Below are 12,539 nucleotides of genomic sequence, written 5' to 3' on the forward strand. Positions count from 1 at the left end.
AGATGAAAAGTTTAAATGCAACATCAAGGGCAACTCCTTCCGGTTGTGAGATTGTGGAATGAGCCACTAGCACGAGTGGTGCATGCGAGCTTGACCACAACGTTTAAGAGAAGTTTGGATAGGTACATGGATGGGAGGGGTATGGATGGCCATGGTCCCAGTGCAGATCGATGGGAGAAGGCATTTTTAATGGTTCAGCACAGACAAGATGGGCCAAAGGGCCTGTTTCTATGATAGGGTAAAGGACAGAACCTCAAGGGGATTCTACTAGCTGGAAGAGGAAAGGGGGAAAGGAGAGGGGGATGGGGGAAAATAGAGAAGGAGGAAAGGAGAGGGGAAGGGAGAAAGGAGAGGGGGAAAGGGAAAGGAGAGGGGGAAGGGAAAAGATGGGGAAAGGAGAGGGGGAAGGGGAAAGGAGAGGGAGAAGGAGGGGGAAAGGAGGGGATGGGAGAAAAAGGGATGGAGAAAATGGGAAAGGGTAGGGGAGGGCAAGGGTAGTCTGACAATCTACTGATACCCCTTATTCACCCCTCTCACCCTCTCTCTTCCTCTCTTCTCTCCCCCTACCACCTCCCACTCTCCGCCCTCTTACCCCTCTTTTTTCCCTCTCTCCCCATTTCTCCCTTCCCCTCTCTCTCCCTCTCCTCTTCCCTCACCACTCAACTCTCTTCCCCTCGACCCCGTCATACCGCTCTCTCCCTCTTACTTTCTTTCTCCCCGTCTCCCCTCCCCTTTCCCCATCTCTCACCCCCTTTCTCCACCCTCTCCCTCCCACCATCTCAAACCCCCTCCCTCCACCCTCTCAACCCTCCTCCCCTCCACCCCATGTATCCCCACCCTCTCCATCCCACATCTCCCCTCCCCTCCATCCCACCTTTCACCTCCCTCCACCCTCCCCCCTTCCTCCACCCTTCCCCCTCCCTGCCACCTCAACTCCCCCGCACCCCCTCCCCACCCCAGCCATATCCTGCCAACCACCCCCAGACATCCCGCAGAGTCACCTGGTGGCTGTACAGAGAGACTCGTACCCTGCCGGAACCAGGGTCTATTACCTCTGCCGCAGAGGCTACCGCATGGTAGGGTCGCACAAGGTGACTTGTGACCTGCAAGGGGAGTGGACACAGCTGCCCACCTGCCAAGGTGAGGGGAGGGGAGGGAAAGTGGGAAGTGGAGGACAAGAGGAGGGAGAAGGAGGGTATGGAGATGAGGGGCATGCGAGGGGGATTGCGGAGACGGAAGGAGGGTGTAGGGAGCTCTGACCCCTACACCCAAGATCAAAGGGCTGCCTCCCCCTCCCCCACCACTACAGTTTCCTCCCTCTCCACCAACTCAACACGCTCTCATTCCCTCCATCCTTGTCCCAACCCCTCCATCTCTCCCCTCTTCTTTTACCACCTCTCCACCCACCTCCCTCTGCACCTTCTCCCTCCTCTCTTCCCTACCTCTCTCATGCCCCTCTCTCCTCCACCACCTTCCCTCCCCTCTCTATTGCCCTAATTTCTTACTCTCACCCCGTCTCCCTCTCTCCTGGTCGCTCTCCCCCTCGCAGCACCCTGCAGCATACCTGCTCATCGGGACCGGATGCTGTACCAGGGACGGAGGGTCTGGCATTCGGAGATTCCTGGCGGGAAGCTACACCATGGGGAAACTCTCGACTTCTTCTGCGAGGATGTGGACCGTGGCTGCTCATTCCTGGCCCAGGCCGTGTGTACCGAAGGGCAACTCGCCATCCCCAGCTGTTACCAAGGTAAGAGCAGCCCCACCACCCATTTACCCCATGAAAGGGCAAAGAGGGAGAGAGAGGGAGATTCTCTTTGGGGTGAGATGGCATAACTCCCAATACAGTACAGGACCAGGCCATTCAGCCCACAATTTTAATCCCTTCTCTCTACACTACTACTCCGTTCCCGTACACAAAGTCCATTTCCATTTGTTCCCCTTATACAATGTCACTCTTGCTCCATTCTACAGGAGGAATGGAGACAGGCTAGCCCCTATTGTCATCAATGAGTGGGTGAACTGCTTTATGTTAGAAATATAGAAACATAGAAAAGCTACAGCACAATACAGGCCCTTCGGCCCACAATCCTTTGCCGAACAAGTACTTACTTTAGAAATTACCTACGGTTACCCATAGTCATCCATTTTTCTCAGTTCTGACTCAGACCTGACACCTGACCAGGTTCATTTCCCAAAACCAGATCATGTACAGCCTCTCCCCTTGTGGGCTTATCTACATATTGTGTCAGGAAACCACCCTGAACTCACCTAACAAACTCCATCCATCTAAACCCCTTGCTCCAGGGAGATGCCAACCAAGATGCATTCCCTCTCTTCCCCTCCATTCCTGATGAAGGGTCTCGGCCCGAAACGCTGGCTACTCTTTTCTCACGGATGCTGCCTGACCTGCTGTGTTCTTCCAGCGTTGTGAATGTATTCTTTGATCCACAGCATCTGCAGTTGTATTTTTGTGTTTTAATCCCTCCATGACTTCCTCCTTTTCTGCAGCCGTGACACTATCTCTGATCAGCAGTCCCATGCCCCCACCTCTTTTGCCTCCCTCCCTGTCCTTTCTGAAACATCTAAAGCTTGGCACTCGAAGTAACCATTCCTGCCCCTGAGCCATCCAAGTCTCTGTAATGGCCACAACATCATAGCTCCAAGTACAGATCCACGCTCTAAATTTGTAAAATTTGTCCTGATGTTTTATGTCAGGGCTGGAAGTCATTGGGACTACATGTGTGGGATGTAGCAGCAGGCCCTGTTGCAAAGACACATTTCTACGCTTTGTTCATGATGCATTAAAATAGACACATCTCAAGCCATTGATTTGAGCGCATCCCTTCTCTATCACCTGCCTATCCTCCCTCTCGCACTGTCTCCAAGCTTTCTCTATTGTGAGCCAACAGCCCCTTCCTCCATCTCTTTAGTTTGGCTTCTGCCCATCCAGCAATTCGAGCATAAACATCACCAAGGATCGTACATGGTCTGTACATACCAACTGTGTGGTGAAAAAGGCACAACAGCACCTCCTTCACCTCAGACGGTTGAAGTGTTTGGTATAGGCTCCCAAATCCTAAGAAATTTCCATAGGGGCACTATTCAGAGCATCCTGACTGGCTGCATCACTGCCGGGTATGAGCACTGTGTCTCCCTTAATCGCAGGACTCTGCACAGAGTGGTGCGGACAACCCAGTGCATCTGTAGATGTGAACTTCCCACTATACAGACAAAGACAGATGTGTAAAAAGGGCCCGAAGGATCACTGGGGACCTGAGTCACCCCAACCACAAAATGTTCCAGCTGCTACCATCCGGGAAACGGTACCACAGCATAAAAGCCAGGACCGACAGGCTCCGGGACAGCTTATCCCACCAGGCCATCAGACTGATTAACTCATGCTGATACAACTGTATTTCTATCTTATATTGACTGTCCTGTTGAACATACTATTTGTTATAAATTATGATAAACTACACATTGCACATTTAGACAGAGACGTAATATAAAATTTTTTACTCATCATGTATATGAAGATGTAAACATGTAATAAAGTTAAATCAATTCTCCGTAGGTGTCTATTGCCCACCATTCCCCGTAAAATGTTATTCTCCCTCCATTATCCATACACAATGTCCATCTCCCTCCATTCCCCGTACACAATGTGCATCTCCCTCCATTCTCCGTACACAGTGTCCATCTCCCTCCGTTCCCCGTACACAATGTCCATCTCTCTCCATTCCCCGTACACAATGTCCATCCCCCTCCATTCCCCGTACACAATATCCATCTCTCTCCATTCCCCGTACACAATGTCCATCACCCTCCGTTCCCCGTACACAATATCCATCTCCCTCCATTATCCATACACAATAACCATCACCCTCCGTTCCCCAAACACAATGTCCATCTCCCTCCATTCCCAGTACACAATGTCCATCTCCCTCCATTCCCAGTACACAATGTCCATCTCCCTCCGTTCCCCATACACAATGTCCATCTCCCTCCATTCCCCGTACACAGTATCCATCTCCCTCCATTCCCCGTACACAGTGTCCATCTCCCTCCATTCTCCGGACACAATGTCCATCTCCCTCCATTCCCAGTACACAATTTCCATCACCCTCCGTTCCCCGTACACAATGTCCATCTCCCTCCATTCCCCGTACACAATGTCCATCTCCCTCCATTCCCAGTACACAATGTCCATCACCCTCCATTCCCCGTGCACAGTGTCCATTACCACCATTCCCCGTACACAGTGTCCATGTCCCTCCATTCCCAGTACACAATGTCCATCTCCCTCCGTTCCCCAAACACAATGTCCATCTCCCTCCATTCCCAGTACACAGTGTCCATCTCCCTCCATTCTCCGTACACAGTGTCCATCTCCCTCCATTCTCCGTACACAGTGTCCATCTCCCTCCGTTCCCCGTACACAATGTCCATCTCCCTCCATTCCCCGTACACAGTGTCCATCTCCCTCCATTCTCCGTACACAGTGTCCATCTCCCTCCATTCTCCGTACACAGTGTCCATCTCCCTCCATTCCCCGTACACAGTGTCCATCTCCCTCCATTCCCCGTACACAATATCCATCTCCCTCCATTCCCCGTACACAATGTCCATCTCCCTCCATTCTCCGTACACAATATCCATCGCCCTCCGTTCCCCGTACACAATGTCCATCTCCCTCCATTCACTGTATACAATGTCCATCTCCCTCCGTTCCCCGTACACAATGTCCATCTCCCTCCATTCCCCGTACACAATGTCCATCCCCCTCCATTCCCAGTACACAATGTCCATCTCCCTCCATTCACTGTATACAATGTCCATCTCCCTCCGTTCCCCGTACACAATGTCCATCTCCCTCCATTCCCCGTACACAATGTCCATCCCCCTCCATTCCCCATACCCAATGTCCATCCCCCTCCATTCCCCGTACACAATGTCCATCCCCCTCCATTCCCCGTACACAATGTCCATCTCCCTCCATTCCCCGTACACAATGTCCATCTCCCTCCATTCTCCGTACACAGTGTCCATCTCCCTCCATTCCCCGTACACAATGTCCATCTCCCCCCATTCCCCGTACACAATGTCCATCTCCCCCCATTCCCCATACACAATGTCCATCTCACTCCGTTCCCCATACACAATGTCCATTTCCCTCCATTCCCCATACACAATGTCCATCACCCTCCGTTCCCCATACACAATGTCCATCTCCCTCCATTCCCCGTACACAATGTCCATCTCCCTCCGTTCCCCATACACAATGTCCATCTCCCTCCATTCCCCATACACAATGTCCATCACCCTCCGTTCCCCGTTCACAATGTCCATCTCCCTTCGTTCCCCGTACACAATGTCCATCTCCCTCCGTTCCCAGTACACAATGTCCATCTCCCTCCGTTCCCAGTACACAATGTCCATCTCCCTCCATTCCCAGTACACAATGTCCATCTCCCTCCGTTCCCAGTACACAATGTCCATCTCCCTCCATTCCCAGTACACAATGTCCATCTCCCTCCATTCCCAGTACACAATGTCCATCACCCTCCATTCCCCGTTCACAATGTCCATCACCTTCCGTTCTCCGTACACAGTGTCCATCTCCCTCCATTCCCCGTACACAATATCCATCTCCCTCCATTCCCCGTACACAGTGTCCATCTCCCTCGATTCCCCGTACACAATGTCCATCTCCCTCCATTCCCAGTACACAATGTCCATCTCCCCCCATTCCCCGTACACAAAGTCCATCACCCTCCGTTCCCCGTACACAATGTCCGTCACCCTCCATTCCCCGTACACAATGTCCATCTCCCCCCATTCCCCGTACACAATCTCCATCTCCCCCCATTCCCCGTACACAATGTCCATCTCCCTCCGTTCCCCGTACACAATGTCCATCTCCCCCCATTCCCCGTACACAATGTCCATCTCCCCCCATTCCCCATACACAATGTCCATCTCCCTCCGTTCCCCATACACAATGTCCATCTCCCTCCAGTCCCCATACACAATGTCCATCACCCTCCGTTCCCCGTACACAATGTCCATCTCCCTCCATTCCCCGTACACAATGTCCATCTCCCTCCGTTTCCCATACACAATGTCCATCTCCCTCCATTCCCCATACACAATGTCCATCACCCTCCGTTCCCCGTACACAATGTCCATCTCCCTCCATTCCCCATACACAATGTCCATCACCCTCCGTTCCCCGTACACAATGTCCATCTCCCTCCATTCCCCGTACACAATGTCCATCTCCCTCCGTTCCCCATACACAATGTCCATCTCCCCCCATTCCCCGTACACAATCTCCATCTCCCCCCATTCCCCGTACACAATGTCCATCTCCCTCCGTTCCCCGTACACAATGTCCATCTCCCCCCATTCCCCGTACACAATGTCCATCTGCCCCCATTCCCCATACACAATGTCCATCACCCTCCGTTCCCCGTACACAATGTCCATCTCCCTCCATTCCCCGTACACAATGTCCATCTCCCTCCGTTCCCCATACACAATGTCCATCTCCCTCCATTCCCCATACACAATGTCCATCACCCTCCGTTCCCCGTTCACAATGTCCATCTCCCTCCGTTCCCCGTACACAATGTCCATCTCCCTCCGTTCCCAGTACACAATGTCCATCTCCCTCCATTCCCAGTACACAATGTCCATCTCCCTCCATTCCCAGTACACAATGTCCATCTCCCTCCGTTCCCAATACACAATGTCCATCTCCCTCCATTCCCAGTACACAATGACCATCTCCCTCCATTCCCAGTACACAATGTCCATCACCCTCCGTTCCCCGTTCACAATGTCCATCTCCCTCCATTCCCAGTACACAATGTCCACCACCCTCCGTTCCCCGTTCACAATGTCCATCTCCCTCCGTTCTCCGTACACAGTGTCCATCTCCCTCCATTCCCCGTACACAATATCCATCTCCCTCCATTCCCCGTACACAGTGTCCATCTCCCTCGATTCCCCGTACACAATGTCCATCTCCCTCCATTCTCCGTACACAGTGTCCATCTCCCTCCATTCCCCGTACACAATATCCATCTCCCTCCATTCCCCGTACACAGTGTCCATCTCCCTCCGTTCCCCGTACACAATGTCCATCTCCCTCCATTCACTGTATACAATGTCCATCTCCCTCCGTTCCCCGTACACAATGTCCATCTCCCTCCATTCTCCGTACACAATGTCCATCCCCCTCCATTCCCAGTACACAATGTCCATCTCCCTCCATTCCCCGAACACAATGTCCATCTCCCTCCATTCCCCGTACACAATGTCCATCCCCCTCCATTCCCCATACCCAATGTCCATCCCCCTCCATTCCCCATACCCAATGTCCATCTCCCTTCGTTCCCCGTACACAATGTCCATCTCCCTTCGTTCCCAGTACACAATGTCCATCTCCCTCCATTCCCAGTACACAATGTCCATCACCCTCCGTTCCACGTTCACAATGTCCATCTCCCTCCATTCCCAGTACTCAATGTCCACCACCCTCCGTTCCCCGTTCACAATGTCCATCTCCCTCCGTTCCCCGTACACAATGTCCATCTCCCTCCATTCCCCGTACACAATGTCCATCTCTCTCCATTCCCCGTACACGGTGTCCATCTCCCTCCGTTCCCCATACACAGTGTCCATCTCACTCCATTCCCCGTACACAGTGTCCATCTCCCTCCATTCCCCATACACAATGTCCATCCCCCTCCATTCCCCGTACACAGTGTCCATCTCCCTCCATTCCCAGTACACAATGTTTATACCCCTCCATTCCCCGTACACAGTGTCCATCTCCCTCCATTCCCAGTACACAATGTCCGTCTCCCTCCATTCCCCGTACACAGTGTCCATCTCCCTCCATTCCCAGTACACAATGTCCGTCTCCCTCCATTCCCCGTACACAATGTCCATCTCCCCCATTCCCCGTACACAACGTCCATCTCCCTCCATTCCCCGTACACAATGTCCATCTCCCCCCATTCCCCGTACACAACGTCCATCTCCCTCTGTTCCCCGTACACAATGTCCATCTCCCTCCATTCCCCGTACACAATGTCCATCTCCGTCCATTCCCCATACACAATGTCCATCTCCCGCCATTCCCCGTACACAATGTCCATCTCCCCCCATTCCCCGTACACAACGTCCATCTCCCTTTGTTCCCCGTACACAATGTCCATCTCCCTCCATTCCCCGTACACAGTGTCCATCTCCCTCCGTTCCTCGTACACAATGTCCATCTCCCTCCATTCCCCGTACACAGTCCATCTCCCTCCATTCCCCGTACACAATGTCCATCTCCCTCCATTCCCCGTACACAGTGTCCATCTCCCTCAATTCCCCGTACACAATGTCCATCTCCCTCCATTCCCCGTACACAGTGTCCATCTCCCTCCATTCCCCGTACACAATGTCCATCTCCCCCCATTCCCCGTACACAATGTCCATCTCCCTTCGTTCCCCGTACACAATGTCCATCTCCCTCCAATCCCCGTACACAATGTCCATCTCCCTCCATTCCACATACACAGTCCATCTCCCTCCATTCCCAGTACACAATGTCCATCTCCCTCCATTCCCCATACACAATGTCCATCTCCCTTCGTTCCCTGTACACAATGTCCATCTCCCTCCATTCCCCATACACAATGTCCATCTCCCCCCATTCCCCGTACACAGTGTCCATCTCCCTCCATTCCCCGTACACAATGTCCATCTCCCCCCATTCCCCGTACACAATGTCCATCTCCCTCCATTCCCCGAACACAATGTCCATCTCCCTCCATTCCCCGTACACAATGTCCATCTCCCTCCGTTCCCCATACACAATGTCCATCTCCCTCCATTCCCCATACAGAATGTCCATCACCCTCCGTTCCCCGTACACGGTGTCCATCTCCCTCCGTTCCCCATACACAGTGTCCATCTCCCTCCATTCCCCGTACACAGTTTCCATCTCCCTCCGTTCCCCATACACAATGTCCATCCCCCTCCATTCCCCGTACACAGTGTCCATCTCCCTCCATTCCCAGTACACAATGTTTATACCCCTCCATTCCCCGTACACAGTGTCCATCTCCCTACATTCCCAGTACACAATGTCCGTCTCCCTCCATACCCCGTACACAGTGTCCATCTCCCTCCATTCCCAGTACACAATGTCCGTCTCCCTCCATTCCCCGTACACAATGTCCATCTCCCCCCATTCCCCGTACACAATGTCCATCTCCGTCCATTCCCCATACACAATGTCCATTTCCCGCCATTCCCCGTACACAATGTCCATCTCCCCCCATTCCCCGTACACAACGTCCATCTCCCTCCATTCCCCGTACACAATGTCCATCTCCCCACATTCCCCGTACACAATGTCCATCTCCCTCTGTTCCCCGTACACAATGTCCATCTCACTCCATTCCCCGTACACAACGTCCATCTCCCTCCGTTCCCCGTACACAATGTCCATCTCCCTCCAATCCCCTTGCACAACGTCCATCTCCCTCCGTTCCCCGTACACAATGTCCATCTCCCTCCATTCCCCGTACACAATGTCCATCTCCCTCCATTCTCCGTACACAGTGTCCATCTCCCTCCATTCCCCGTACACAATGTCCATCTCCCTTCGTTCCCCGTACACAATGTCCATCTCCCTCCATTCCCCGTACACAGTGTCCATCTCCCTCCGTTCCTCGTACACAATGTCCATCTCCCTCCATTCCCCGTACACAGTCCATCTCCCTCCATTCCCCGTACACAATGTCCATCTCTCTCCATTCCCCGTACACAGTGTCCATCTCCCTCAATTCCCCGTACACAATGTCCATCTCCCTCCATTCCCCGTACACAGTGTCCATCTCCCTCCATTCCCCGTACACAATGTCCATCTCCCCCCATTCCCCGTACACAATGTCCATCTCCCTTCGTTCCCCGTACACAATGTCCATCTCCCACCATTCCCCGTACACAATGTCCATCTCCATCCATTCCCCATACACAATGTCCATCTCCCTCCATTCCCAGTACACAATGTCCATCTCCCTCCATTCCCCATACACAATGTCCATCTCCCTTCGTTCCCTGTACACAATGTCCATCTCCCTCCATTCCCCATACACAATGTCCATCTCCCTCCATTCCCCGTACACAGTGTCCATCTCACTCCATTCCCCGTACACAATGTCCATCTCCCCCCATTCCCCGTACACAATGTCCATCTCCCTCCATTCCCCGAACACAATGTCCATCTCCCTCCATTCCCCGTACACAATGTCCATCTCCCTCCATTCCCCGTACACAATGTCCATCTCCCTCCGTTCCCCATACACAATGTCCATCTCCCCCCATTCCCCATACACAATGTCCATCTCACTCCGTTCCCCATACACAATGTCCATCACCCTCCGTTCCCCGTTCACAATGTCCATCTCCCTCCGTTCCCAGTACACAATGTCCATCTCCCTCCATTCCCAGTACACAGTGTCCATCTCCCTCCATTCCCAGTACACAATGTCCATCACCCTCCGTTCCCCGTTCACAATGTCCATCTCCCTCCATTCCCAGTACACAATGTCCACCACCCTCCGTTCCCCGTTCACAATGTCCATCTCCCTCCGTTCCCCGTACACAATGTCCATCTCCCTCCATTCCCCGTACACAATGTACATCTCTCTCCATTCCCCTTACACGGTGTCCATCTCCCTCCATTCCCCGTACACAGTGTCCATCTCACTCCGTTCCCCATACACAATGTCCATCCCCCTCCATTCCCCGTACACAGTGTCCATCTCCCTCCATTCCCAGTACACAATGTTTATACCCCTCCATTCCCCGTACACAGTGTCCATCTCCCTCCATTCCCAGTACACAATGTCCGTCTCCCTCCATTCCCCGTACACAGTGTCCATCTCCCTCCATTCCCACTACACAATGTCTGTCTCCCTCCATTCCCCGTACACAATGTCCATCTCCCCCCATTCCCCGTACACAACGTCCATCTCCCTCCATTCCCCGTACACAATGTCCATCTCCCCCCATTCCCCGTACACAACGTCCATCTCCCTCTGTTCCCCGTACACAATGTCCATCTCCCTCCATTCCCGGTACACAATGTACATCTCCGTCCATTCCCCATACACAATGTCCGTCTCCCTCCATTCCCCGTACACAATGTCCATCTCCCCCCATTCCCCGTACACAACGTCCATCTCCCTCCATTCCCCGTACACAATGTCCATCTCCCCCCATTCCCCGTACACAACGTCCATCTCCCTCTGTTCCCCGTACACAATGTCCATCTCCCTCCATTCCCCGTACACAACGTCCATCTCCCTCCGTTCCCCGTACACAATGTCCATCTCCCTCCAATCCCCGTGCACAACGTCCATCTCCCTCCGTTCCCCGTACACAATGTCCATCTCCCTCCATTCCCCGTACACAATGTCCATCTCCCTCCATTCCCCGTACACAATGTCCATCTCCCCCCATTCCCCATACACAATGTCCATCTCCCTTCGTTCCACGTACACAATGTCCATCTCCCTCCATTCCCCGTACACAGTGTCCATCTCCCTCCGTTCCTCGTACACAGTGTCCAACTCCCTCCATTCCCCGTACACAGTCCATCTCCCTCCATTCCCCGTACACAATGTCCATCTCCCTCCATTCCCCGTACACAGTGTCCATCTCACTCAATTCCCCGTACACAATGTCCATCTCCCTCCATTCCCCGTACACAGTGTCCATCTCACTCCATTCCCAGTACACAATGTCCATCACCCTCCGGTCCACGTTCACAATGTCCATCTCCCTCCATTCTCAGTACTCAATGTCCACCACCCTCCGTTCCCCGTTCACAATGTCCATCTCCCTCCGTTCCCCGTACACAATGTCCATCTCCCTCCATTCCCCGTACACAATGTCCATCTCCCTCCATTCCCCATACACAATGTCCATCTCCCTCCATTCCCAGTACACAATGTCCATCTCCCTCCATTCCCCATACACAATGTCCATCTCCCTTCGTTCCCTGTAAATAATGTCCATCTCCCTCCATTCCCCATACACAATGTCCATCTCCCTCCATTCCCCGTACACAGTGTCCATCTCCCTCCATTCCCCGTACACAATGTCCATCTCCCCCCATTCCCCGTACACAATGTCCATCTCCCTCCATTCCCCGAACAAAATGTCCATCTCCCTCCATTCCCCGTACACAATGTCCATCTCCCTCCATTCCCCGTACACAATGTCCATCCCCCTCCATTCCCCGTACACAGTGTCCATCTCCCTCCATTCCCAGTACACAATGTCCGTCTCCCTCCATTCCCCGTACACAATGTCCATCTCCCTCCATTCCCCGTACACAATGTCCATCTCCCTCCATTCCCCGTACACATTGTCCATCTCCCTCCGTTCCCCGTACACAATGTCCATCTCCCTCCATTCCCTGTACACAGTGTCCATCTCCCTCCATTCCCCGTACACAATGAGCA

General features: G+C 53.1%; 1 protein-coding gene across 1 annotated transcript in view; it reads left to right on the forward strand.

Annotated features, from left to right (window-relative positions):
* LOC132385523 (beta-2-glycoprotein 1-like) overlaps positions 1-1,747 on the forward strand; it is a gene marked incomplete at its 3' end in the record, with an annotated part of 45,333 nt that extends 43,586 nt beyond the window's left edge. The window contains exons 6-7 of the mRNA XM_059957647.1: positions 961-1,140; positions 1,550-1,747. Of these exons, the coding sequence (XP_059813630.1) occupies positions 961-1,140; positions 1,550-1,747 (378 nt within the window). The remainder of the gene's footprint in view (positions 1-960; positions 1,141-1,549) is intronic.
* Positions 1,748-12,539: the final 10,792 nt, after the last annotated feature.

This window comes from Hypanus sabinus (assembly GCF_030144855.1).
Source record: "Hypanus sabinus isolate sHypSab1 chromosome 24 unlocalized genomic scaffold, sHypSab1.hap1 SUPER_24_unloc_5, whole genome shotgun sequence".
Taxonomy (NCBI): Eukaryota; Metazoa; Chordata; class Chondrichthyes; order Myliobatiformes; family Dasyatidae; genus Hypanus; species Hypanus sabinus.